The sequence below is a fragment of the Geospiza fortis genome, unplaced genomic scaffold (assembly GCF_000277835.1).
Source record: "Geospiza fortis unplaced genomic scaffold, GeoFor_1.0 scaffold538, whole genome shotgun sequence".
In the NCBI taxonomy this organism is placed as follows: Eukaryota; Metazoa; Chordata; class Aves; order Passeriformes; family Thraupidae; genus Geospiza; species Geospiza fortis.
This window is the reverse complement of record NW_005054368.1, coordinates 2,551,513-2,579,466: the sequence shown is the minus strand read 5'-3', so window position 1 is coordinate 2,579,466 and position 27,954 is coordinate 2,551,513. Positions and strand designations below refer to the sequence as shown.

Below are 27,954 nucleotides of genomic sequence, written 5' to 3'. Positions count from 1 at the left end.
GCACTTGAATTATCTTCCAGTGAAAAAATAATTCTGGTAATCAGCCGTTGCCTTACAACGTTACAATGACTCACATCTCAGGGCTGCTCAGATAAAAGCCATCACAGAATTCCATGGTTCGGCAGAGCCTGCAAGTGACTGAAGTATCTGATCCTGGGTGAGATGAGTCCTTTGGGGCAGCATCTCTGCTGAACACAAGAGTTGCTGCTGTCCCTGACAATCTGTTTCATGGTTCCACTCTACTGGAGCAGCTCTTTCACAGAACACTTTATTCCTAACAGGAGTCTGGTGTAACTGATCTTTCCAACAAACGGTGGTGTAAAATAACTCCCAACTGTAAATCAGTTGCCCAAGGACAGTTAGCAAATTCTGCTTTCATATCTGCTTAAAAGCCAAGGAAGTGGGTTTTGTAGTAAAATATAGCAATGTCTGAAATTCCTTTTTTTTTTGTTTATGAATCAGTGAAATGTAGTGGACCTGGTGCAGCATAAAATACTTGGGAGTCTTTCCCTTTGTAATAGAAAATCTGCCATAAACCCCTGTACTCCTTAGTTGTAGTTCAACTCCTGAGTTTGTACATGGAATAGTATTGAAATTTGCAGAATAAAAGCCTTCAAAGAAATATTTGCTGTCATGTTTCCTAACAGTAATCTTCATTTCTGTTTGCTTTGCTTAGCTTTATAAACATGCCTGCCTCACTCACCTGAACTTCAGCCTGTTTGGGCAGGAAAACAACCTGTATTCCAGGGAATGATCTCTGCTCAGGAGTTCTGTGTAGCCCAGAAATTCACTGTTGGCTTCACCAGCTGGGCAAGGAAGTGCCACTCCTGGCTGGTGACATTCTTGTGTAACCAAACACAGAGATTGTCTCTGTCAGAGTCCATTTCCTGAGCCTTGAAGCAGATGTGGTTCATACACTTGGTTTGTTGAGATGAAAGATGAAATGTTGGTGCAAGGAGTTTGTGGACTTAGAGACCTTGCAGATGGTTGCACCTCCATCAGAAAACTTCTTAGGAGCTCCCGTGCCAATCTTCTAAATCTTTGCAAGGAAATACCTCACCTTTGCTAACAGGAATTTTAGAAGTCTCCCATGTCCCACCTGGGTCAGTGGCTCAGACCTGCACTAGCAGATGGCAGTTTGCTGGAGATTAAGGTAAATCTGGCTTGCAATATCCAAGCACCTTTGCTGTGGTGGTTTTTTCTAGACCTCCCTAAGAGGTCCTGCCATCTGCTTGGACTTGCTGCTCTGATTTGTTCTGTTGACACCCTTTGAGTGTAGTGCTGTGAGTTATTGCCTGCTTGGCCCTCTGCAGCCACCCCCTCTACCAAATTAACGAGGAAATTGAGTGCTTGATAAATGATTTGGCACTTGCTAAGCCTGCAGCCCTACTAAAAGGAAATGCCATGTCCCAGTAAGTCACTCCAGCTCTACCAGATCAAACTCCCACATCTCCAACCCTTCCCTCCCTGCAGGGGTGTGATTGGGTTGTGTACAACCCTGCCTAGCTCATGTACAATTGGCAGGTCTAGAGGACACTGCTGAAAGTGTGAAAGGGACTTTTGAGCTTGAATCTAAAATCTTCTAGGTGGTTGAAAAACGTGTGGTCAGGTTCTGGGATGCTGGACCTCAAACACTTGCTTAAATCTGAGTAAAAGAGTTCTGACCTGTCAAGGAGTTAGGGTTCGATTTTTGTTTTTTTAAATAGCAGTCAAATGCTGTCACCTGAAAGTTTCCTGGCTTTATTGTCAAAATATTCTCTGCATAATCTAGATCATCCATCCAAGTGACTTCTGTGAGGCTTGCTCTGTTAACTTGCTGTGCCATGGCTCAGATGTTACTTGTTCCTCGCATGTGCTGTTGCAGAGCCTGGGCAAAGGGGAAGTGGAGTAAAACTCTCTTTATCAGGAGCTGCAAACAGGCAGGAGCAGAGCAGCTGGGGCATGGCCTCCCTGGAGCTGGTTCAGAGCACAGCTGATAAGAGCTGAGAGCTCCAAACCAGCACAATCAGCCTAAAATGGCTTTGAAGGTCTCGCCCTTCTTGGGGCATCTTGGGCTTGAAGGTCTTCCAGAAAGAAAAATATCAGAATATTAGAGCTGATAGTTCTCCTAATAGAAGAAAACTGGAGTTCTTAAGGTGTGGACAAGCTGGATATCTGTGTGATAGGACCATGACTGCATTTTCACTCTTAAAGTTTGTTTCCATACTGACATCCTCCTCATACAGTGGCTTTGCAAAGTGCTGTTAACAAAAGTGTTTTGTTGCAAACTGTACAAGAAATGTGGGTACTGAAATGCTATGGGGAGCAGGCTGTGGCTCAGGGAAGGAAGTGGTTTATTGATAACTTCTGTGTCAAACAGGGCCATTGGTGATTTCAGTAGTGCCCAGCTCTGCCTCCTGCTGCGAGACAGGCCTGGGCTAATTGCTAGACAGGCAGCTTTATTTAGCTGCACAGGGATAAAGATAAAGCTCAGACACCTCACGTGTGATGTTAAGCTTGCAATAGTGATAGCTGCCAAAGCCAGTGGATGAGCTCAGGGAGGAGAGCTGGTGAGAGTGAGGGCTGAAGCTGCAAGTCCAGTATGGCGAGTTCAGTGTGCTTTAAGCCATGTGAGGGGGCTCAAAGATTGAGTTCTTAATGGTTGAGTTGTAAATGGACCTTGAAGACAAGATACCAAGTGCTTGAATGCTTCTCCAGGAAGCCTGCTGGGCTTAACTGAAATTGTGCAACACTCTGTGTTGTGCAGGTTTGGGGTAGCATTGCTGTTTTGTCACCAAAAAAAGCAAAGTCCGATATTTCCTGTGACATTCCCAAAAGCTGCTTGTGCCTATACCAAGGTAATAATGTTAAACCTTTTTTTTCTCTTCCAGCTCCAAAATCTGGGCATCAACCCAGCAAACATTGGGTTCAGCACTCTGACAATGGAGTCTGACAAATTCATCTGCATCAGAGAGAAAGTAGGAGAACAGGCTCAAGTGGTGATCATTGACATGAATGACCCCAGCAACCCCATCCGGAGGCCAATTTCAGCTGACAGTGCTATCATGAACCCTGCCAGTAAAGTCATTGCACTGAAAGGTATGAATGAATTCCTGCTAAAGGGCTGCTTGAAGTGGATGGAGAGCTTGCTGTAGAACTAGTTTATGAGGAACTGAGCTCTCCCAGGTAATTTATGTGGGAGGATCCTGCAGCAGTTTTCCACAGTTTAATGGGAGCTTAAGTTGAATGCATTTTCAGTTCTTCTGGAGGCAGCTGGGCAGGGAGCTTCAGCTGAGGCTTCCTGCTATTCTGCTGATCATTAGGATGAGTTTTTTCCTTCAGTCCAAATGCTGCAGCTTCTGAGCAGGGAGAGCTGGAACCAAGTGTGGGCTTTAAGGAATCATGTTAGAGGGAAGTGAGACCTGATCTAAGAGTATAACTCTTAGATCAACCAAACCTTTCCTTAGAGACAGGAAAACTAAGTCTGGGAAGGGGGGGACAGATATTCCTGAAGGCCTTGGCTTGGCCTTGCTGAAAGAGGCCAGTGCATGTTTATTATATCAGCCAGTGATAAGAGGAGTAAAACTATGCAGGGAAGACTTGTGTGGTGAAGGAAGTACAAGGTCAGCCAGCTTGGTATCTCTGATGTTACAGAGAGCAAGCATTCCTCTGGAGTCTCCAGAAATGTCCATCTCTTCCCCTCAGAGGCCCAAAAAGCTTAAAGTGCAGTCACTCTAGAAATGCATGTATTGCTAATGGAAAGATTTGTATGTATCCAATGTTACCTAACTTTGACTTTAATACTGTGCTACTGTTTTGTCACAACTTTAATGCTTTCTTGTGTGTGCAGATGGTGAGTTACTTCAATTGACTGTACCTAGTACCTGTTGTGTCTTACGACAAGAAAAAGCAGAATAAAATGGCTCAGATTTATGGTGCACATGGCTGAACAGTGGTGTTTAAGCAACTGAAGGCCTAAAACTCAGAGGTTTTTCATCCCTCCCAAACAAGGGAGACCCTAAGATTTCCAAAGTTAATCTACTCAAGAACCCAAAGTGTACTTAAATCACTGGGATCTTGATACTGAGCTTTTTATGAACAGGACTGACCCCTTTGACTCAAGTCTAGATTTTGCCTTGTAATATACCTTGCCTAGCATGTAGGAATGTGTTACCTGAATGTCCTCTCTCTTGACCCTAAAGTTCCAGCTGCACTAGATGTGGAAACAAACTGCTGCCTGTAGCCAGAGTAACTCTGTAGTAGAGAGATTTCTCCAAGTTCTGGAGAAACTCCTCACTCAGCATCTTGCATCAATTGCTGAGCTAATGGCTTTGAGCTAAATCAGTCCTTGGTGAGTGCAGGCACTTGCCTCTGTGGCACTGTGACTTCCTCAAGCTGGGCTGCAGTTACTAACTGTAGCAGATATTCTGGCCTGCATCCAGATCCAGTTTCATGGGATCTTTTCTATTCCTCCTGGGCTACACTATTGTGTGCTTAAATAATTGTCTCCCATAAGTAGTAGAACTGGTCAGAACTTTTCTTATCTTCTCAACAGGAAGAAATAATTTCTTAGGCCACTGTGTTATACAAACTGGTAGATTTGACTGCAGGTGGCTGTTCAGGATGTTTGTATGCACCATTCTATGTGATTTGGAGAAGTTTTCCTCTTGCCTTCTAGAGCTTGTGTTGGTCCCTAGATTCCTTCCCCTGCACAGTTCCTGTCAGTCTGGTTTGCAGTCAGTAGCTGTCTATCCCATTAGTGCAACCCCAAGGTTTTGGTTAATTAGCCTGAATTACAAAAGCCCTCTGCCAACCTGACTGTTCCATGTTGTGCCCTTTTAATACTTAAAACAGATGTGGACATAGCTTTTAATGCCCCTGACAGCTTCCCTCAGAGCTCCAAGGAGCCTCAGCATGACTGTGACCTGGTTTTGATGTATGTGAAGTATCATCCAACCCATTTGTGTGGCTGAAGCTTTTGTCTCCTACCAACCCATTCTCCACATCTGTTTGATTGCTCAGTAGTGGCAAATCAGTAAAACCAGCCCCAGGAGTGTGGTCTGGTTCCAAGTGGAAGCTGATCCCTGAAGGTCTGCCAGTGTAGAACAGCTTTTTCTTGAAGGAAGTCCCCAGGGTTTGATGTCCTAGTGCAGCTCTTCTGCTCTGTCCCGTGCCTAACAACTCTGTGTCTTCTAGCTGGGAAAACGCTGCAAATCTTTAACATTGAGATGAAGAGCAAGATGAAGGCTCACACCATGACAGATGATGTCACCTTCTGGAAGTGGATCTCTCTGAACACCGTTGCCCTCGTGACGGATAATGCCGTTTACCACTGGAGCATGGAGGGCGAGTCCCAGCCCGTGAAGATGTTTGATCGCCACTCCAGCCTTGCTGGCTGCCAGATCATCAACTACAGAACTGATGCCAAGCAGAAATGGCTCTTGCTGACTGGAATATCTGCACAGGTACTTTACCTCCAGGAAGGTGTGGAAACCCCAGAGCTTGTCTTGTTGTCTCCTTCTACAGGAACCGGACTGATGTGTTTGTTTTATTAAACTTAAATGCTTGTCTCAATAGTCAAATAAGAAACTTAAGTGTAACTGAAAGTCTCATATTACTATAATTGGATTTGTAATGATATAAACACTAGTGCAAGGTCGAGTCTGAAGTGATGCTGTTGTAAGAGGAAACTTTAAATGGCAGCATATTGACCAATATTGAATGGAATTACTGTCACAGTGCCTGTTTTTCCTGACACTTGTTCTTTTTTGTGTAGCAAAACCGTGTAGTGGGGGCAATGCAGCTGTACTCTGTGGACAGAAAAGTGTCCCAGCCCATCGAGGGACATGCAGCCAGCTTTGCACAGTTCAAGATGGAAGGGAATGCTGAAGAATCCACTCTCTTCTGTTTTGCAGTAAGAGGGCAAGCTGGGGGTAAGGTAAGGCTTGGTTCTAAATCTATTGTAATCTTTAGTGACTCACCCTGGTTCTCTGCTTCCAGGAGAACAAGTGGTTTAATGCAAAAAGTTGCATTTAAAGGAAGAAAGTGAAGGACTGTGTCAGTCTGGATATGACATGTGGTGCATGCAGAGCTTGGACTACCTGGTGTAGCAAGAATCTGTGAGTGGAGAAGTTAAGTGGCATGTCATGACCAGCCCAATTAGCTGCTTGAAACATGTGACTCTCAGCTTCACAGGCTAAGCTTGAGGGAAAAGCTCTGGTAATCTTTCTTTGATGCTGATCCCTGGTATCAGACTCAACTAATTTCCAAATTATTGGATGAAAATTAAAAAAAAAAAAAAGTGAAGCAGTAGTGTAGCAAGGCTAAATAGTGATCCCATGTGAATGCTGGAATTATGTGAGTTACAGCAAAACCAGAGCTAGATTCAGAGAAACATCTTCAGAACTGTCTCTGTAGAATGTGAACGAAGTTAAAAGAGTGCATCTAAAGAAACCTAACTGAATCCTGAAACTTCCAAGTAATTAGGGGTAACTAAAGATCATATTTAACCATTTCCTTCACCTCTGGCATATTAACACCAGGTTTCACCTTTAGCCAGTGAAAATATTTAGGAAGATTAACTTAGTTTGTCTTTGCATAAACTTGGGATTAAGACTGAGCAGCAAGAGAACTGCTGTAATTTCATTGTTGAATCTGTTGTTAAATAAATCAGATGCAAGAATTAATCTTATCTCTTGCACAGCTGCATATCATTGAGGTTGGCACACCACCCACTGGGAATCAGCCCTTTCCAAAGAAAGCTGTGGATGTCTTCTTTCCTCCTGAAGCACAGAGTGACTTTCCTGTTGCTATGCAGGTATGACAGCTGCAGAAGGTCTGCAGCTTCTCTTGGTGGATGTGACAGGAGCAGGGAGGGCACTGGGAGCCAGCTGCTTAGTGTGGACCTAAACTGGTGTGACTGGTGTGGCTGCTGCTCCTGCTTCAGTAGTGGTAAAGTAAAGGAGGAGACAAGCAGCATTCAAAAGCAGCATGTTCTTATTTATAGAAGAAATATCCATATGTTTTAACTGCTTTTCAAGCTCTTCAAACGTCATTCTGCTGTGATAGTACTCAAGTAAAAATAAAACGGCACTTCTGGCTGTCCTGAAATGGCCCAGCTGTTTCAAAAGCACCAACTCATTTATCCAGTGCCAAATTTGAGTAATCTATTTCTGTTTTGCAGATCAGTGACAAGCACGATGTGGTGTTCCTCATAACAAAGTATGGCTACATCCACTTGTATGACCTGGAAACTGGCACCTGTATCTACATGAACAGGATCAGTGGAGAGACCATTTTTGTTACTGCACAGCACGAAGCAACAGCTGGAATTATTGGAGTCAACAGAAAGGGACAGGTAAGGAAACCTGGCCTGGAAGCCACTTCTTTAACTGATCCCACTAGCTCTTCATGATGCACTGCAGGGTTCATATCTATGAATAAAAATTTAGTTTCCAGAAATGTTAACTTTGAACTCTGCTCAGAGCATGTGAGGTCTGACAGTGTTGTGTGCCCCAAAATAAATTTGCGGTTCTATCTCCATACTTAACTACTTTATGGACAAGTTAGTAACATTGTATAGCCATGCCTTTAGCCCACATTGATTTTGGGTGGTGTTGCTTGTTGAGCATGGGGAATATAGAGCAGACTTGTTCCTGGTATCCTCTAGGATTGATTACCTAAGACATTGAGTTTTAGAAAGATCCCTATATCCCTGAAAGATCCATTGTATTCCTGTGTTTCTGCCTCTGCAGATACCTCAATTAAACTGTTAATTGCCCGCTTTGATGCAGACAATGGATGACATTGGTTCTTTTTAACCAGAGGTCTCTCTAATAAAATGACAAGTATGAATTATCAAGGGATGAGAAACTTTCCATGAATACCCTAACTTTCCCCATAGGAATTAGCTTAGCCTTTGGCTCACTTTTGATACTTGGGCTAACTGGAGGTTTCCCTGGTGGTTTCTCCAGGTGCTCTCAGTGTGTGTGGAAGAGGAGAACATCATTCCCTACATCACAAACGTGCTGCAGAATCCTGACCTGGCTTTACGGATGGCTGTCCGCAACAACCTGGCGGGGGCTGAGGAGCTCTTTGCCAGGAAATTCAATGCACTCTTTGCACAAGGGAACTATTCAGAGGCAGCAAAAGTGGCAGCTAATGCCCCAAAGGTAAAGTGTTCAAAACAGCACTGAACTCTACTGGCTTCAGCTTCTTGCTTCAGGAAAGCTCAGTGAATTTTTCTAGTGGCAAGTACACAATCTTGTTACTGCTCTTGTCCCAAGGTAGTTTGGTTCACTGATATCTTGGGTGATGACACTGACTGCAGGCTGGATGATCTTAGAGTTTGTAAAGCCCACAGAGGAAGGGAAGAATAAATGATAAAGTAATGGCTATGATTCATAATGTTCCTGGTACTCACCTTTACTTCTCCAGTGATGCAAAAAAGTGTCTGTGAAAAGACAACCTCTAGTTGAGGCTGCACCTGGAAACAGGATAAAAAAACCCAGGCTAAGACTAAATTCATATGAGAGGAACTTGCTTGCAAGGCCAAGCATGTCCTAATTCTGAACTTAAATCTGCATTGCTACTGAAATAAAGTAATGGGTTATTATAGCACATTTTCTGTCAAAGCATCTCAGTGTCTGAGCTGGTGTTCAGCCATATTGCCTCTGACATTCTGGGCTGGCAAAACACAGAAATGCTTGTGACAGCTACAGTGACATTACCTCCAGCTTCCTGGAGAAACTCTTGCCAAGCCACAACAGCAGAAAAGAAAATTGAAGTGGATCTCTCTCTCTCTGTCTGGCAGGGAATCCTGCGTACTCCAGACACCATACGCCGGTTCCAGAGTGTTCCAGCTCAGCCAGGGCAGACTTCCCCTCTCCTGCAGTATTTTGGCATTCTGCTGGACCAAGGGCAGCTGAACAAGTATGAGTCACTGGAGCTCTGCAGACCAGTGCTCCAGCAGGGCCGCAAGCAGCTCCTGGAAAAATGGTTAAAAGAAGATAAGGTGAGTTTGGGGTTGATACTTTCAGAGCTGTGGGGGGAAGGAACAGCACTGCCTGACAGCCTCCCCCCTTCCCAAGAAAATTCATCTGGGAGCTCAGCAGTGACAGCAAATAGCTGAGCAATAGGTGCTCACTCTACCTGTCACTATGACTCAAACTACTGCAAGAGAATTGATCAAATTCTCACTCATTCTGCATTTAAAATCACAGCAGGATGTGCAGAGCCTGGAAAGCTCTGAGCTGCTGCTGGGCTTTGCCAAACCAGTCCTTTGGATACTGACTGCAAGTGCTGTGAGCTGTGGTTGCAGCTGTGTAATTAATTGGAGAAACCTGCTGGTACAATGTGTCACCCAGTTCTGGCTCTGAAAATTCATTGAACTGCTGTAGAGCATGAGGAGCTGAGCCCGCTGGAGCCCAGCTGGGAGAGTCAGCTCAGGCTGTCAAGCTGGGCCTTAATTTTTTAAAGTCCAAAAGGAAGGGAAATGAGGAAGAGGGTGGTAGTGCATCTCAGCATGGCACTGTCAGGGTGGGCTGAGTGCATTTCTGTTTCTGAGCAGCTGGAGTGCTCGGAGGAGCTGGGAGACCTTGTGAAATCTGTGGATCCCACACTAGCACTTAGTGTCTATCTGAGAGCCAACGTTCCAAACAAGGTCATCCAGTGTTTTGCTGAAACAGGACAAGTCCAGAAGATTGTTTTGTATGCTAAGAAGGTGAGAGAAAATTTAATTGCTCTATCTATCCTGTATTTAATAATAACTAGTGCATGTTCCAAAGTAGCTAGAAGTAACTGTGGGGAATCTGAGAGCCTGAATAGTATTTACTTTTGCCCCAAGTGTTTTGTGAATAGTTCCTGTTAGATTTCATACATGAGCCAGGCAGCCTTTTCCAAAAGAGGAAATCCTGGCTGGGTTGTGTAATCTCCTGACAGTAGCTTTGACTGAGCTCTGTATTTAACAAGGTGTGTGCTCTTGCTGAGTTCTCACTTTCCATCATCTTCTCAGGTTGGTTATACTCCAGACTGGATTTTTTTGCTGAGGAATGTAATGAGAATCAGCCCTGATCAAGGACAGCAGTTTGCACAAATGCTCGTTCAAGATGAAGAGCCTCTTGCAGATATAACACAGGTAAATAACTTTATTGCTGTGAAATGTTGACTTCAAAGCATTAAATTGATCAGAGGAGCCCTGCTCAAACCATCAGAGCAATGAGTTTGGATTTAGCTTTGGAAGCTGCATTGATGCTTAAATATACTTCCAGTTCTTAATCAAAAACCTAAATTTCTTTCCTTTTTTTTTTTTTTTGCAGATTGTGGATGTCTTTATGGAATATAATTTAATCCAGCAATGTACAGCCTTTCTGCTGGATGCACTGAAGAATAATCGTCCCTCAGAAGGTCCCCTGCAAACACGTTTACTTGAGATGAACCTCATGCACGCCCCTCAGGTACCTGCTCAGGCCTCCTGGAGCTGGACATGGCAAACACTGCTGGGGGTGCTCAGGAACTGAGTGAAAATGTTCCCTGTTCCTTCTAGGTTGCAGATGCCATCCTGGGAAACCAAATGTTTACTCACTATGACCGGGCTCACATAGCTCAGCTGTGTGAGAAGGCTGGTTTGCTGCAGAGAGCACTCGAGCACTTCACAGACCTCTACGACATCAAGCGTGCGGTGGTTCACACTCACCTCCTCAACCCTGAGGTAAGGCATCAAACACCCTGCACCTGCAAATCCAGCCTGTAATAACTGCTCTTCTGCTCAGGTCTAAAATGCCTTGTGTGTCTTTGCAGTGGTTAGTGAATTATTTTGGGTCCTTATCAGTAGAAGACTCTCTGGAATGTCTGCGTGCGATGCTGTCTGCTAACATCCGTCAGAACCTGCAGATCTGTGTCCAGGTGGCTTCCAAATACCATGAACAGCTGTCAACACAGTCACTCATTGAGCTCTTTGAGTCCTTCAAGAGCTTTGAAGGTAACTGTGTACTTCTGCAAGAGGAGCTGGTGCTCACCTCGTTACAGATGTCTGTGTGCTGAAATCTAGAAAGCCATAATGAGCTCAAGTAGTTAGACCTCAAACTGTGTTGAAACAGATCTGAACCTTCAAGTTTCCCTCTTTAGGGTGGATACCACTATTCAGTTGCATAATTGGTTTTTCTGAAATCCTGGAAGATGTTTGGAGCTGTAGAAAAACCTAGAATGCTGGCCTTTTGCCTTTGTCCAAAATGGGTGCCTTAAATTTCTGTAGCCTTTGGGATTTGTATTTTTAAATGAGACCAGCAAATAATGTGTTGACTGTTTCTCTCCAGGTTTGTTTTATTTCCTGGGCTCCATTGTAAACTTCAGCCAGGATCCAGATGTGCACTTCAAGTACATTCAAGCTGCATGCAAGACAGGACAAATTAAAGAAGTGGAAAGAATCTGCAGGGAAAGTAACTGCTATGATCCAGAACGTGTTAAAAACTTCCTCAAGGTAATGTTTGGGTAACACTGGACTATCTGGGGCTGTTGGGGGTTCTGATGAAACATGTGAAATGAGGCAGCTCTGTGAAAATAGATGAATTGTAACCTTTGCACTTAAGGATCCAAGTGTCCTCAAACCAGAGGTATCTGCCATGTTGACAGTACCTCCTAATGAAGTCTGAGCCTGGAATATTGTCTAAAAAATGAGAATGTCAGGTCACTTCCTCACTGTTCTTGCTAAGGTTAATCTGGCCTGAACTCTTAACCTGTAGTAAATGTACCAGCTTACCAAGAACTTGTTAAAAATGTCTGCTATAAAATAGGAAACAGTTTGCTTAACTTGAGAACACCCATAGTGCCAAATGAGTTGATAACTTAATGCTTATTTATAGTGTAATCAACTCCAACTGAGCAACTACAGAAGCAACAGATGAAAAGAGTCAGTTAATTCCATAAATGCTTTCAGGTTCAGGGCTGATCTTACTCCTACACACTGAAATTTCAGCCAGATGAGCCATGGTTTAGCTCTGCTGGGAGAGGCCAGTCGGTGGGAATATATCCTGACTGATCCAGAGCATTGCTGGAGAGAAGGGAAAGATGGTGTGCTCAAAGTTCAGATTCTGTAGTCTTAGTACTGAGCTTATTGACAAACACAACACTCTGAGAAATACCTGAGGAACTATGTGGGAGGGGAAAACTTTATCTGGGAACATTTCCTGCCTTCATGTTTGTTGGTTACATAGCATAGTCTTAGATTTTGCTGATCATATCTGAAGATGGCAAAACTCTTCACAAGAGAATTCTCTAAAACTAACCTGGTGTCACCGAGGTGTAAGGTATGTCATTTGATCAAGCCACCTAAGATATGTTATCAAGCTGTCAAATTCCTGATGAAAGTTATTGTTTTTTGTGCTGTTCCATGTCTGGAATGTGCAGGACATGTACCAGGTAAATCTCCCAGTACAGGCCTCCCTGTGTAAAGTCCTTAAGTGTAATTTATATGTAGGATTATATTCTGGGATGTGCATGTTGGAATAAGTGATCTGAAATATGCATCCGGAATACTGTCTGCCACATAGACTAAGCTTCTGTACTGTAACCATTGTAACCTTATGCTGAAAGTTGGAATGCTTTTAGATAATTAATCTGGTAAGCAGTTTAAGTAGTACTGCTATAGAGCTTAATTCTTACTGTTCTCTAAATCCATAGTTAGGAGGTAGCACATGACACATGGCACTCAAAGTTAATTCTGTATCTAAGTTTTACATTATGAACCACAACTTAATCTAGTCTTGGTTAAATTTCTTTTGAAATCCCAGAGTGCTAATCCTGCACACCAAACACCAGTGGCAACTAAAAATATTCTCTATAGCCTAGGCTTGTAATAGTTGTATTGTGTTGTAAAACTCTGTAGAGTCTGCCATGCAAAGGAGCAGGGTTAAACTCCAAAAAGCTTCTTGCTCCTCACGCCCTGCAGTGGGTGTGAGTCCTCCCACTTTACATATTGCAAACAATTAGCTGAACAACAAGCTGTCATTATTTGGTTGACTGTTGAGATTGGCTTTCCAAATTCAGCTGCTTTGACAGTTTAAGTGACTGTATTATTTGTCTGCTTAAGTCCAAGAGCAAAACCAAATTACTAAAGCTCTTCTCTTTCTAGGAAGCTAAACTCACTGACCAGCTGCCTCTCATCATTGTGTGCGACCGCTTTGACTTTGTCCACGACTTGGTGCTGTATTTGTATAGAAATAATCTCCAGAAATATATTGAGATTTATGTACAGAAGGTAGGTGACAACTTGCCCCTTGGCTTCAGTGAGTCAAATTGATCAGTTTTTACAGTATCATATCCAACTACAGGCATCATGTTTAAGTATTCTGCAAACAGATTTGTACCTGAGACTGACATTTAAGTGATTATTAGTGGCCTCCAGTAAATTAGCCCTGATGTGAGTCAGATCTCATCCTTCAGTCAGGTTAAGCAGTAACTCCCATTCATGTGCTACTTGAAGGGGGAAGACTTGCTAGAATAACTTTGGAGTTGTTGGGGTGATTTTAAGTCTCAACATTTTGGAGGGGGGAGGAGGGGAAGTTTTCCTTTTACCTTCCTGCAGGGACAAAGTGGATTGCTCAGGAGCTCTTCCTGTGGGAGCTAAGTGAGCTACTGGGCTGGGGTGGGAACACCTGCTGACTGAAGAATTGACTTTTAAGCTTGTTCAGAACCTCAGAGGTTGGGAGTAAAGGTGGGAAGATGGGGTCAGTCTTAACAAGTAGAGTTCTGGGGATAAGTATTGCCTGCCCTTGCTCCCTGACAGCATCCTGACCTCTTTAAATGCTCCTGTGCAGGTGAATCCCAGCCGTCTGCCTGTTGTTATTGGGGGACTGCTTGATGTGGATTGCTCTGAAGATGTGATCAAGAACCTCATCCTTGTAGTGAGAGGTCAATTTTCAACTGATGAACTTGTTGCAGAGGTTGAGAAAAGAAACAGGTATTAAAATTCTACAAGTCTCTTACCAATTCCAGTCTGGCAGTGCTTGCTGCTCATCCATCAGTGCATGTCACACAACTAAAGCTGATACTGACACAAGCAGAAGCTGCCACTGGATGAGAACCAGCTCTGATTCTTGCCTGATGTGGGGATCTCTCCAGATAACTTTGGTGTGTTTTCTTCATAATGTCAGAAGGTTACACCATTATAATAATGAATCAAAATGTAGCTTAAAACAGAGCTCTATAACTCTGGTTTAGTTCCTGACTATCCTACACCAAGATTGGCTTCCAGAGTGTAGAAATCATACAACTGGATATTTACTTACTCAACCTCTAACATGAAAATCAATTCCTTCTAGGCTGAAGCTGCTTCTGCCCTGGCTGGAAGCAAGAATTCATGAGGGCTGTGAGGAGCCTGCCACTCACAATGCACTGGCCAAGATATACATTGACAGCAACAACAACCCAGAGAGATTCCTGCGTGAGAATCCCTACTATGACAGCCGTGTTGTTGGCAAGTACTGTGAGAAGAGGGACCCTCACCTGGCCTGCGTGGCGTACGAGCGTGGACAGTGTGACCTGGAGCTGATTAATGTATGTATGCCAGGCTGCTGCCTCGTGATTGACTGCTAACATCAGTGTCATGGGCTGCATAGAAAGATTTAGGACAAAAGCATGTATTTCTTAAAATGTATTAAGGTGGGACGTGCATGCTTGTAACACACAAGAGGAGGTGGCTGTTTAACCTCCCTCTGCAGCTTAATGAGAAATGAGAAACTCTCCTGCCCATCCTAAAACGGGAGACTAATGGAGTATCAAAGGCTGAGATTTCAGTCTGCCCTCAGTTCAGAGTTACAGTACAATCATCTGTAGGCTCCATAGCCTTGCCTTCCCTCTGAGCAAGCTGTGCCTTTCTCCAGGTGTGCAATGAGAACTCCCTCTTCAAGAGTCTCTCCCGCTACTTAGTTCGCCGTAAGGACCCCGAGCTGTGGGCCAGTGTGCTGCTGGAAAGCAACCCCTACAGGAGACCCCTGATTGACCAGGTACAACTAGCAGGACATTCACAGCCTTGCCTGTCCTAACTGGGTTTGCAGAACCTGACATCACTCATGTCTCCATGCCTTGCTCTGCCTGCAGGTTGTCCAGACTGCTCTGTCAGAGACCCAGGACCCCGAGGAAGTCTCTGTCACTGTGAAGGCCTTCATGACTGCAGATCTTCCCAATGAGCTCATTGAACTGCTGGAGAAAATCGTTCTGGATAATTCAGTGTTCAGTGAGCACAGGTGTGTGAAATGAAAACTAAGCCACAGGAAACTTGGAGTTACTGCTGTAATGTGAAACCGCAAATAAACTAATACATTCTCCAGAGGGGAAGGTGAATTTCTTGATCATTATTTGATGAGTACTGTTTCTTTCCCTCTTCAGGAACCTGCAGAACCTTCTCATCCTTACAGCTATCAAGGCTGACCGCACCCGTGTCATGGAGTACATCAATCGCCTGGATAACTACGATGCCCCTGATATAGCCAATATTGCTATCAGCAACGAGCTTTTTGAGGAGGCATTTGCTATCTTCAGGAAGTTTGATGTCAACACATCAGCTGTACAGGTATCTTCAGTTCTCAGGCTGTAAAAACTCCCTGTGCATCCCCACACAAGGACTTTGCTGGTGCTTAACACCAATTAGTAAAGTGCCCAAAGCTGCTCAGTGTCTTTTCTTGCAGAACTGACTCTGTTTCTGTGAAAATAGATGAGTTTTAACTTTTGCACTTAAGGATCCAAGTGTCCTCAAACCTAAACAACATTTGTTTATTCAAACTTTGTAAGCCTAAAATCACTCACGCTATGTGGGTTGTATGGAGTTAGTCCCTCTCTTTTACAAGCTGTGGATCCATTGAGGAGCTTAGATAAACCCCAGCTTAGTGTGTTGTAGAAGTGACCTTTCTGAGAGTGGCTGATGATGGTTATCCTTTCCCCAGGTGTTGATAGAGCACATTGGGAACCTGGACCGTGCGTACGAGTTTGCCGAGCGCTGCAATGAACCTGCAGTGTGGAGCCAGCTGGCCAAAGCACAGCTCCAGAAGGGGATGGTGAAGGAAGCAATTGACTCCTACATCAAAGCTGATGATCCTTCCTCATACATGGAAGTTGTTCAAGCTGCTAATGCCAGTGGTATGATTTAAGTTTGGTTTACATCTTGGCTGTTGATGTTGCTGAGCTCTTTTGCCTGGTCTGCTCAAACTGCAGTTGTGCCAGACCTGTATCTTGATGCAAGTAGAGGAATCTGGCCCTTCAAGGACTGCACTAAATAAGAATGGGAAAAGATAGTGTATTCCATCTGCAGATAATCAGTGGCCTGTAATTTCCTTCTTTAGCTAGCTGAAGACTTCTTTCAGAGTCTTTGTATGAAGTTACATAAGATTTTAGTTAGGCCCATTCTAAGATGATTTGATTAATGCCTAATGAGCAGTGTGAAGATTGTTGATTGTTGGGGCTGTAGAAATATGTCAAAATTTGGTTCAGCTGATTAAGTTAAGCACAAGTGTCCCCAATGGTGTGAAATAAATATTCTGAACTCCTTTCCATAGGAAACTGGGAAGAACTGGTGAAGTATCTGCAGATGGCACGCAAGAAGGCCCGGGAGTCGTATGTGGAAACAGAATTAATCTTTGCTCTTGCTAAAACAAACCGCCTGGCAGAGCTAGAGGAGTTCATCAATGGCCCCAACAATGCACATATCCAGCAGGTGAGCGGGACTGACTTTGTTTTGCTGACTCACAGATGGGCGTTGAAAATTTTGTCTCTTTGGATATACACATAGATCTTGGCCTTTAAATCCGTTTGACAAGGGCTTGAATGCCACACATTTAATGTAAACCACTGGCTGAAAACGTGCAGGAATAACCTGGCTGTGCTCTGCCCCAGGTTGGTGATCGCTGCTATGATGAGAAGATGTATGAAGCAGCCAAGCTCTTGTACAACAACGTGTCCAACTTCGGCCGCTTGGCCTCAACCTTGGTGCACCTGGGCGAGTACCAGGCAGCTGTGGACGGCGCTCGCAAAGCCAACAGCACTCGCACGTGGAAAGAGGTGAATTTACTGCCCCTGAGCTCAGGGACCTCAAAGCTGGGGCCTGCTCAGAAGCCTTGGTTCTAAGCAGTTGCACAACTCTCAATTCCAGGTCTGCTTTGCTTGTGTGGATGGAAAAGAATTCCGCCTGGCTCAGCTGTGTGGGCTCCATATTGTAGTGCATGCAGATGAGCTGGAAGAGCTAATCAACTATTACCAGGTAATTAGGCTGACTCCTGTTGTACAGTCAGTTCTGTCATGGCAACCCTGTCAAAATTTGGGATTCTGGATGGTTTCTGATGTGAAATGTCTCTGTGTGTGTCTCTAAGGATCGTGGGTACTTTGAAGAGCTGATCACTATGTTGGAAGCAGCACTTGGGCTGGAGCGAGCACACATGGGGATGTTCACAGAGCTGGCAATTCTCTATTCCAAGTTCAAGCCACAGAAGATGAGGGAGCACTTGGAGCTGTTCTGGTCCAGAGTCAACATTCCCAAGGTGAATGTCTGAGGCTTTACATTTAGCTGAAAACACACCTTTTTGGGCTGTCTGTACCCACCTTTTGCACGAGCAGCTCCTGAGGTTATTAATGGCACTAAAGCCTGAGCACTGATGGAAATTCTAGTTAACAAATATTGCTAATTCTGCCTTTTGCTTAGGTTCTGAGAGCTGCAGAACAAGCCCACCTCTGGGCTGAACTGGTGTTCCTGTATGATAAGTATGAAGAATATGATAATGCCATAATCACAATGATGAATCACCCAACAGATGCTTGGAAAGAAGGCCAGTTCAAAGATATCATCACTAAGGTATTGCTTTCCTGGTGAAAGTGATGTCTGGTTTTCATTTGGGTTTCCCCACAATCGAACTCCTGCTATGAACATGCATCTTTACTTCTCTCTAGGTGGCCAATGTGGAGCTGTACTACAAGGCAGTTCAATTCTATTTGGAATTTAAGCCTCTGCTGCTCAATGATCTGCTGATGGTGTTGTCCCCTCGGCTTGACCACACTCGTGCTGTCACGTTCTTCACAAAGGTAATTTTCCTGCTATCCAGATGAAAACAAAAGCTGGGAAAGCATTGAGCTGTAGTAGCATTTAAAAATGCTTAGCTACTTCCCTGCCTGCCAGGGAGGATGCTAAGAGACTTCCACAAAAACTGACTTAAATGTATCTCTCTGATTCCTTGAAGGTTAAACAGCTGCCCCTGGTTAAGCCTTACCTGCGCTCTGTTCAAAATCACAACAACAAATCAGTCAATGAGTCCCTCAACAACCTCTTCATTATTGAAGAAGATTACCAGGTATGTCTTGTCTTGAAGCACTTAACTCTGGATTTACCTCGTATTCTCAGCCTTTGTTTAATGTGTAGAAACACATAGTTTTCTTTCTCATTTTCAGTAGTTTTTACCTGCTTGTTGTTAACTTTAATTCCTGAAGTGTATGTTCTCCAGCTTTAAAGGGAATTAGTGATGAGGAGTGATGGATTAAGTGGAAAAGTGTTAGTGGCTTTCTGAGAGCATTTTGTGTCATTCCTATTGGGGATAGAGTGGCTGTGTTTTGAGTGTGACAGCTCATAAGGCAAACAAACACTGGATGCTACCAGAAGGACTCACTGAAGAGGCAAACAGTTGTGATGTCTGGCTGTTTTGCTGTTTTCAGAGAACAGCTGCCTGGTTTTCAGACGCTCTTAACCTACTGAAGAATACTGACTGAAACATCTAAACTCCATTTGTGTCAAACAGCAGCTTCTCAGATAGAATAGCAGATCTCTGCAGGTCTGGCTGGAATACTTTATCTTCCTACAAGCAGGAATACAGAACTAATGGAAAATACTTGCATTTTGTGGGTGCAGTTGTACATCTGAGGTGTGACTTTTTTTTTTTTCTGCTTCACTCAGGCTCTTAGGACTTCTATAGATGCTTATGACAACTTTGACAACATTTCTCTTGCCCAACGTTTGGAGAAGCACGAGCTAATAGAGTTCCGGAGGATCGCCGCCTATCTCTTCAAAGGCAACAACCGCTGGAAACAGAGCGTGGAGCTCTGCAAGAAGGACAGGCTCTACAAGGTGAGGCAGCACCTAGGGCAGCTTTACAGCTCTGCCTTGTTGGTTCTGGCTTGTTGGCTCTTGGTTAACAGCCCCTTGTGGGTTGTTGTGTCCCCCGAGGCTGAGGCTCTGTCCCGTTGCAGGATGCCATGCAGTACGCTTCTGAATCCAAAGATACTGAGCTGGCAGAAGAGCTGCTGCAGTGGTTCCTGCAGGAGAACAAGAGGGAATGCTTTGGTGCTTGTCTCTTCACCTGCTACGATCTCCTAAGGCCGGATGTTGTCTTGGAAACAGCGTGGAGGCACAACATTATGGACTTTGCCATGCCATACTTTATCCAGGTCATGAAGGAATACTTGACCAAGGTAAGAGCAGGTGCCCCTCCAACACCCAGAGCTTGTTAGTCACTGTGGTGAATGCCTTGAGACTGTCTGCTTGCTACTAACATTGGTTTGGGCTTTGTCCAATGTCTGTCTGTCCATGTCCACACTTACTTTTCAGTCCATCTGGGGAGAGACTTCGCCCTCTAAGAGGCTGAAACACTTGCAGGCTTCACCCTCTACCAATTACAGAACCTACATCAGTAGTATTTGCCTGACCCTGGGCAGTGTCTAAAGTAGTTCCAGGCTCCAGGCATTTCCTGTGCTGTGTCAGTCAGGAATCCCAGCTGGGATCAAGCTTTAACTAAATTTTAGACTGTATACTAAAACAGCTTTACAGCTAGACCTAGAGATAACTTCTTCTGCTATGCATTTAACTCTAAAATGTGGCTCTGACACATAATGGCACTAATTATGATTCAACTCTTATTTGAAGTGACTCAGGAGGGGGGAACTACTTGGTAATGCTCTGACAGACTTGAACAGACTTGAGTTAAATCCAACTGTCACTAGCAAGATTTTCCTAGATGAAGCTTTTGGAGTATCTTCCAGTGAAGTGGTGTAAATGGCTTAATGATTAAGACCTTTCCAAGCTTGAGTTCAGCTTTTACTTTCATGCAGTCAGTGAAGACTAAGGTGCCTGTTCGTCCAGCAGTTTGCCTGGCTGTTCTTTGTAAAGGCAGAACTATCTGTAGTTCTATAGCCAGCCTGAAATGCTGTTTTGGGGGAGGTGGGCTGAGCAATACGACTGTTTGTCAGAGATGCCTGCACCAAGCTAAAACCATGCCTTTGGTGGGAGTAGTAGATTCTTAAAGATAAAGATTTCCTGATCTGATAAAGGATTAGGATGTAGCTTTGGTGTAGCTAATGAATAAGAGCCAGCAAGAAGCAGAGCTGCCTTTCTAAAGCAGATACTTCTGGTGTACTTTTGTTTTTACTAGCCTGTACCTTAATTATTTCTTCCCTGACGCTTTTGTTTCTACCTTTTTATATGCTAAATATGGAATTTGATTTTTCTAAGCTGCACCTTCTGAATTCCTTTGCAGGTTGATGCAATAAAGGAAAAGGTGAAAGTTGATTCTTGTTTTCCATCTTTAAGTCTGGAGGACTAAGTCTAAGGATTCTGCATGAGTTTTTTTCTTTCCTATGTTTACTACACTGCTGCTACTGCTTTTTCCCCAAACAAAATATCACTAAAGCATTTGCAAATTGTTTTAACTCTCACTAGCTAGTGCTGTAGGAGAAAAGTAGATTCATTTGCTACTAATAAGCTAATAGATCCTCAGGAAGGGCATACAGGCGATCAGTTGGATCACAGTCAGCCTGCAATTGAAACAACACACAAATACTTACACAAATGCTATTATTTGACAGCCAATCTGACTGGAACAACCTCCTACAATAAGACATAAGTCTGTGAATCCCTAAATCAGTCTGGCATTTGCTAGTTGAAGGGCTGTGATCCAGTTCCTGATCTCTGGACCATGACTAATGCGCGCTGACCGTAGGCAGAGTAGATACTGGCTGCTCCAGAGGGACTCTTCCTCACTCAGGTGTCAGTTCTCATGGTGCTGATTAATCCACACAGTGCTCTAGTTCATGTAGCAACTTAAAACTTCAGCTGTTACAAGTCTGTGGTTCTCCTCCCTATAGTAAATTTCTAGTAGTTGTCCAAAAAAAGACCTCCAAGCTCTTCAGCTTCACTAAACCTCTTTTGCTACCTCATTAAAAAATATATATATAAAAATGGTAATGCTTATTGCTCTTCTGAGGCTACTCCAGGGCTTGCCTTTTGCTATGTAACTTTGACCTTCAGAAGGGCAATCCAAGGTTTTCTGTCCATCTGCTTCCCTACAAATGCCACTGTGATCCTCCTGAGCCCAGGGGTCAGCCCTTGCAGGAGTTTTCCATTAATGTGGTTCAGCAAAGGGCAAACCAAAGTTGACAGACAGCTTTGAAGATGGACTAAATGCAAAAACTGCTGGTTGTAAAGACACCACTGGAACTCAAGGCTAACCTAAGACACGTAGTGTAAGGTCCTTCAGCAGCTAGTAAGGAAAGTAGGAGAGCGTGTGTGTGAAAAAAGGTAATTGAACTGCAGTGTTTGCATAAACTACGCATGTGTAGCAGTCATTGCAATTACATCCCACTACTCCTGAAGCTCCAAGGCATTGCTGTGGGCTGCGTGTGGTTTTTTGGGGGGAGCCTGTATGGCAGTCATCTTCAGACCTCACTCGTGCTTCAGTACTTTTGCCTCTTTTTCATGCACACATAACACGATAACATTGAATGCATGTTACTTTTCCTCTGCAGCTTATTGCAGTCCCTGTGGAAAAGCCTTTCAGTCAATCTTGCTCCAAGTGTAGGGCCCTGAAGCTGGTGATGCTCGAGCAAGTGGTGTAAGAACCATCCTGAGGGCTGGTTTCAAACTTGCGCTTGTTCTTGTCAGTATTTGTTCAGCTCTGAGGGGAGGCATCAAAACTGGCTCCAAAATGCATTGAATGTCCTGGGCTGGAGGCTTTCCAAGTGTGAGTAAGCCAAATGCCTCTGCTTAGTAGCAAACTCTGCACATTCTCCTTGGATTTGCATCTCTAAACTTGTGCTTGTGTGTTCAGTGTGTTGCTGTTTTGAGTTAAAAGCAGTGCAGTTCCCAGCACGGTGTCTGGAAATGAGTCTTGGAGCATTGGATAGGATCCCGTGCACTTTGGCAGCTGCAAGCCAGATACTGTGGGAGGCAAGCACCAGGCTGGCCATGGAAGCCCAGCCACTGAGGGAACTCCAGCTCAGGACTTCTGCCACTCCCTGGAGTTGTGCCTCAGCTTGAGGTTACAGAGGAACAGGTTTATGGAACACACACATTGGGACTCACAGCTGAAAGGAGGAGCTCACAGCTCTTGGAGCTGCCAGCAGATATTTGCTCATGTAGCATAGTTCAGCTCAAAACTCTCTTGTGAATGTTGTAGCTGAATAAATAACACTGACCCTGTGTAAGTGCAGGAAACCTTCAAACTCCTTTTTTAAGGACACAGATGAAATGAAACATTAATCTTGTATTATTGTCTTTCAAATTAATTGGCATGATTATCCCTGACTTTGTTCTAAGTCTTATCTCCCAGGTAAAATACCAATACCTCATTTTGTGGTGTTAGTTTCAGGGCCTGCCTTAGACTGTAGAAATGCGGAGTTCCCTTGGATCTGTCTTAGAAATGAGCAATAATTCACTACAGAAGTTCCTTCTCTTGCCTGTCTGTAGGGGTGGGCAAACAGCACCATTGCACTCGCAGTGCATCAGTGAAGCTGGCCAGGCTTGTCTGTTACTGTGTGTAAAGCTGGAAGAATTGGAGTATCTGTGGGTTTAGGCTGACTGCCACACAGTTCTGGAGTGGAAAAAGCAAGTCTTATACACATGCATTCTCTGCATTTGAACTTAAATTGCATGAGTGAATGGGTTTGGAAAGTGAAATCTTGAGGCTCAAGTGACATGTCGGATGCTATTGCAGTCTGCTCTATCCAAATACAAACCAGATAACTTTGCCTCAATGTCACCTCCAGGGAAACTTCTCCAGGTCTGGGCATTAATCTTGGCAATTGTTCCAAGGCCAGAGGTCTCCAATTGAGACTGAGCTCAAATCTGAGTCTGAGTCCAGTCCAGAACCTTTTGTACAAAGCTTCAGCCTGGAGTGAGCTTTCAAAGTAGTTGAAAATCCCTCAGTGAGGGATTTTGCTCAGGAAACAGACAATCTTGACTGCACCAGTACCAACATTGCTACTTGAATTGATCCTAACTTGTAAATGGTCTCCTTTTCTTGATGGGTGTTGACATACCACTAAGGCTTTTCCACTTCTCTGCCACGAGTAAGTACCTGTTTTAGAGGAGATTTCTTTAATTGTTGGTCTCAATTCCAGGTGGATAAACTGGATGCATCAGAGTCTTTGAGAAAGGAAGAGGAGCAAGCTACAGAAACACAACCTATTGTTTATGGTAATGTTTTAGTTTGTGTGTTGTCAATTACATATTTCACTTTTTAAACAAGCCTTTTCTAATCTTGTTTTTTTTCCTGAGAAAGTCCTGGGAAATGGGAACATTCTCCATGTGAAATCAAGCCTTAAGGAATGTGTTCCAAAATACTAGATAAGTGCTGTGGCTGCTCAGGTGGGCTGTGGACTGCAGGATTGAAGGTTGTCCTTAAGGAAAGGCGTACAGGAGCTGTGCCATTCCAGACTTCCAGCGAGGGGTTATTTGCATCTTGTGCAATATGCTTTATATCTAAAGCATATTTATACCTACTTTATATTGGGTATTTTCTTTATGTCCAGGTTATTCTAGTAAGAGTTTCTTCACTGTAGTATTTTTAGTCATGTGTTGTGCCCTGAGGTTTTTACCTGTTCTGGCCCCAAAGAAGCCCAGTCCAGGTCAGCAGGATGAAACATAGAAAATAACCTCCTGAAAACTTTCAGGCATTCAGCAGGGTGATTTCTCAGTTGAGAAGGAGTAAGATGCCCGTTGTGTGTTGCAGGCCAGCCCCAGCTGATGCTGACAGCAGGACCCAGCGTGGCAGTTCCTCCGCAGGCACCTTTTGGCTATGGCTACACGGCCCCTCCGTACGGGCAGCCGCAGCCCGGCTTCGGCTACAGCATGTGAGATGCAGCACAAGCCAGCCTGGAGCAGCAACTTTTCTTACTGAAACTCCACCGTCCCTCCCCGCTTTAACTCATAACAGGGAAAAGCAAAGAGTTCTGCCTCGTGTTCTTGTAACCTTTATTTCATGAAGGACTGTTTTTTCTAGCGCGAACGATTTGAATCACTTCTGTTAAATCTTTTTCACATTCCATGTCCATTTAGACTTTTACTTTCAGAAGGGGAATAGTTTAAACGACTTTGTTCAAAGTGGGCTTTTGCAGGACTGCTTATTACCATTAAGTCTATTGTGAAGATTCTGATTTGCACTCTATAGTGTTACACTCTAATATTGAATCTTAATTTCATTGTATGTGAGCAGCTTACGGTATGTACTGTCTATTCTAAATGCATTTAAATCTCACTGTATATTTGGAGAAAGCTAAAGCCAAGATACTTGTATTTGACCTTGCAAGACTGCTGACAAGAGACAACACTAATCAGCATATCCTCCCTGGGCTGGATTGCATAGCTCTAAAAGAATTTAAAATGCGTACAGACAACCTTGCCTGACTTAAAATGAGTAAAAGTTTTGGGTTTTGTTTTTTTGTTTTTCTTTTTTCTTCCCTTAACCTATGCAGGTTTTTCCAGTTATGCATATAGAAAATGCTAGTGTCTTTTTGCTCACTCCATATGTAACAGATGACCTTATGTTGTGCTGTATCCTGTGCTTTTGTGGGACATTCCATTCAGGAACAGAGCACCATGATTCCAATCTGTGTATTTACTAACCCTGCCCTGAGGTTTGTGTATGTTGGATATTGTGGTGTTTTAGATCACTGTTTTGAGTGTACAGAAGAGAGAATTCAAGCATATTGCTGTTCAGTTTTGTTTGTGCAATTTGAAATTACGCAATTTAAAAATAAATTACTGGACTGTGGACATGCTGCATAGTGGTAGCTTCACTTTACTGTCTTCAAAAAAAGGACCTTTGGACTCAAACCAAGTATTCCAGTGCTGGTAGTGGGGGGCAATGCAGGTGTGTGCAGCCAGGGGTCAGAGGGGCCAGCAGCAGAGCAGCAATGGGGACCAGTAGTGGGGTCTTGCACTGAGGGGACAATACAGGAAAATATGTAATGTTTTTTCTAGAGAGAGATTATGGCAGAGAGAAGAAAATAGCACTTTTCACCAGTTGGCTGCACTGTGGTCAACTCCAGCATATTCGACCAGATGATACATTAGGATTGTAGTAGGGTGTGCCAGTTCAATTGAGATCATGTTCTAGGTATGTAAATTGCCTTAAACATATTTAGCTTCAAATAAAATTGACTTAAATGTTTCTTTATGAATACTGTCATATTTGAGTGTAACGAGTCTGACAGCACTGGCCAGATTTCCAACAGCTCTAGGAGCTCCTGTTCCTTAACCAGGAGCCCCTCTGGGCATCAGGATCCAGATCCCCCTCCCTGTTCCTCCTGTGACCTCCACAGCTGTGTGCTGTGATCCTGGGGCTGGGCACTGCAGCACTTCCACTGAGTGGGGCTGGCAGGGGCTCACCTGCCCCAGGCTCTCCATGGTCAGCAGAGGTGGAGTAAAGTCTGCAGTGAGTCTCTGAAAAGGATTCTGCCTCCAAGTAAGAGGTGCAGCATGAAAACATTTCCATCCTCTGTGTTTATTGGCATTTCAGCCCCTCTGCCATTCCCTCTGGGTCTGTGGAGATGGAGATGAATCCCGTTCCCTCTCCTCCAGACTGGTTCACAACACTCAGCTGGAGCACGTGGCTGAGAGGTTGGCAAAGGGGCTTAACAGCAAAACTCTCACAAATTTCCAGTAGAATTTCCTGGAACCCCCAAGGTGCTCTGAACTGTGCAGTAGTATCTTAAACGCAGGAGTGCCTGTTAATCCCAAGAAAACCAGGATTTAAGCCTGTCCCTGAGTGCCCAGTTGTTTATATGGACAGTAACTCCCCACACCTTGGCTTAACTGCACATTTTTGCACATGTAGGAGCTGCACAGACCCCTCCAGAGAGAAGCTCAGCTTACAGCTGTTCCCCACAACTTTTACTGGTCTGGGCTGCAAATCCAGTTGAACTGGTCAGCCTGGTACCAGTTACAAGCTGTTGCAGCAGTTGTTTGGGCAGGAAGTTGGCTACAGTTACCCCCAAGCTCCTGCTTCAGCAGCTGAGCCTTTGAATTAAAGAATGCATTCACTACAGAAAACAGGCAGAAAGAGGAAACTCTTAAACTCTGTCAACCAATGTGCAAAATCTTCAAGCAATTGCACAAATTGTAAATTTACTGGGTTCCTTCTTGTGCCAGCTCTGCTTTCTTCAACTGCCCTGAGCCTAGAATATTCTTTCCCACTTTAGGAACACAAACTAGAGAAACTCATGATTTACAAATTAAATCTTACAAAACTTGCTTATTTTATTAACACTGAGGAAAGAGATGGCAAAAAAACCCAACTTAGATTTTTATCCCGTCAGTATTGACATACATGAAGACATCCAGGTCTTTTTGGTACCAATTTAGAAGAGTTTAAGGTGACCAGACACTTTATCAATGACATCAGCTGGTCCTGGTCCTATCCCAAGGACTGTCCTGGAGCCTGGAGCTATCTGAGTGCGCCCAGCATCCTGTATCAAGCTCACAGTCAGCCCCAGGCGCTTCGCCTCAGCCAGCAGCTGCACCAGAGTCTCTTCATCAGGAGCTTTGAGCACCACTTTGGGCTGTCCACAATATTCCCACTGCTTCAGGAGCTCGGGATTCCTTCTGTGAACCTGCTTGTAGGCAGAGACAGCAGCGTGGGAGCACTGTGCTGCTACTTTGCCCTTGCCCATCTTCAGGTCGTTGCGGACGATCAGCACCAGCTTGAGCTCCCCTGTCTCTCCCATGATGTCAGCCTCGCCCCCCAGGCTGCTGGAAGGTTCTGGCACTGCTCCAGCTCCAGGCTTCCTGCGGAGCCTCCCCCGGATGCCCCAGCCCAGGCACACACCGCACACCACTCCGATCATGACATTCAGGAACTCGGGCTCAAAGAGAGAAATCATGGTGGGTTTTGGAGACTGCCTCTGGAAGGGGGGAAAGACAGGATTTACTTGAGCGTTTCTCAGCTTCTGAGAGCATTTTGTGTGCTCTCACCTGGTTTATACTTGGTTATTTGAAGACAAAGAACATTTGTTAGAAACACAAAGGAACAGTTCCCCAGACACAGCTTTCTGACTGCAAACACCTCAGTGGTGATGGGCTTTGACTCAGAGCTAAGATAAAATGGGAAATTATCATAGAATCATAGAATGGTTTGTGTTGGAAAGGGCCTTAAAGCTCATCTGTTCCGCCCTCTGCTATGGCCAGGGACAACTTCCACTATCCCAGATTTCTCCAAGCTCTGTCCAGCCTGGCCTTGGACACTTTCAGGGACGGGGCAGCCACAGCTTCTCTGGTGCCACGGTCTCACCACCCTCACAGGGAAAAACGTCTTCCTAATCCAATCAACCCTCCTGTCTGTCAATGTGAACCCATTCCCCCTTGTCCTATCACCCCAAGCCTCTGTAATTAGCCTTGCCCCACCTCTCCCGTAAATTCGCTTCACCTACTGGAAAGCCACAATTAGGTCCCCTCAGAGCTTCTCTTCTCCAGGCTGAACACTCCCAATTCTTTCAGCCTTTCCTCATCACACCTAAAAACGGGGAGAAAAACTCTGAAATGCCGGAGGTTTTAAATCAATACCCCGAATTCAGCTGAGGAGCGCGGCCGCCTCCACCTCAGCCCCGCCAGGCCCGAGCGGACACGGAGGGCAGAGACCGAGCGGGGACGGAACCGCGCGGGACCCCGCGGCCCTCAAGGGGAAGACGAGGGGACCATGGGGGAACATCCCCTCAGTGCTCACCTGCCGCTCCCGCCCG

The 27,954-nt window shown here is 44.5% G+C and overlaps 2 protein-coding genes across 7 annotated transcripts; one reads left to right on the top strand and one right to left on the bottom strand.

Moving 5' to 3' along the window:
* The first annotated feature begins 2,868 nt into the window (after positions 1-2,868).
* Positions 2,869-25,388, top strand: CLTC (clathrin heavy chain). Of its 2 annotated transcripts, XM_014308391.2 has the most exons (32): positions 2,869-3,078; positions 5,176-5,444; positions 5,756-5,917; positions 6,683-6,796; positions 7,163-7,336; positions 7,953-8,150; positions 8,792-8,992; positions 9,548-9,700; positions 9,992-10,114; positions 10,296-10,433; positions 10,523-10,687; positions 10,777-10,957; positions 11,292-11,455; positions 13,106-13,231; positions 13,791-13,933; positions 14,295-14,529; positions 14,856-14,978; positions 15,073-15,218; positions 15,361-15,544; positions 15,915-16,107; positions 16,524-16,681; positions 16,861-17,025; positions 17,117-17,224; positions 17,334-17,501; positions 17,663-17,812; positions 17,908-18,039; positions 18,195-18,305; positions 18,902-19,072; positions 19,195-19,416; positions 20,478-20,498; positions 23,338-23,413; positions 23,949-25,388. In XM_014308391.2, the coding sequence occupies exons 1-32, from the start codon at positions 2,922-2,924 to the stop codon at positions 24,071-24,073; spliced, it is 4,956 nt and encodes a 1,651-aa protein (XP_014163866.2). In that variant the 5' UTR covers positions 2,869-2,921; the 3' UTR covers positions 24,074-25,388. The 2 variants fall into 2 exon arrangements, with proteins under 2 accessions (XP_014163866.2, XP_005424457.1); XM_005424400.3 differs by lacking the exon at positions 20,478-20,498 and having other exon boundaries at positions 2,871-3,078; positions 23,949-24,998.
* Positions 25,389-26,443: 1,055 nt separating this feature from the next.
* On the bottom strand, positions 26,444-27,954 carry PTRH2 (peptidyl-tRNA hydrolase 2). Of its 5 annotated transcripts, XM_005424399.2 has the most exons (3): positions 27,939-27,954; positions 27,646-27,728; positions 26,444-27,120 (listed from the first exon to the last, which is right to left on the bottom strand). In XM_005424399.2, the coding sequence occupies exon 3, from the start codon at positions 27,097-27,099 to the stop codon at positions 26,578-26,580; it is 522 nt and encodes a 173-aa protein (XP_005424456.1). In that variant the 5' UTR covers positions 27,100-27,120; positions 27,646-27,728; positions 27,939-27,954; the 3' UTR covers positions 26,444-26,577. The 5 variants fall into 5 exon arrangements, with proteins under 5 accessions (XP_005424456.1, XP_030915676.1, XP_030915678.1 ...); XM_031059816.1 differs by lacking the exon at positions 27,646-27,728 and having other exon boundaries at positions 27,939-27,948; XM_031059818.1 differs by lacking the exons at positions 27,646-27,728; positions 27,939-27,954 and adding an exon at positions 27,779-27,915.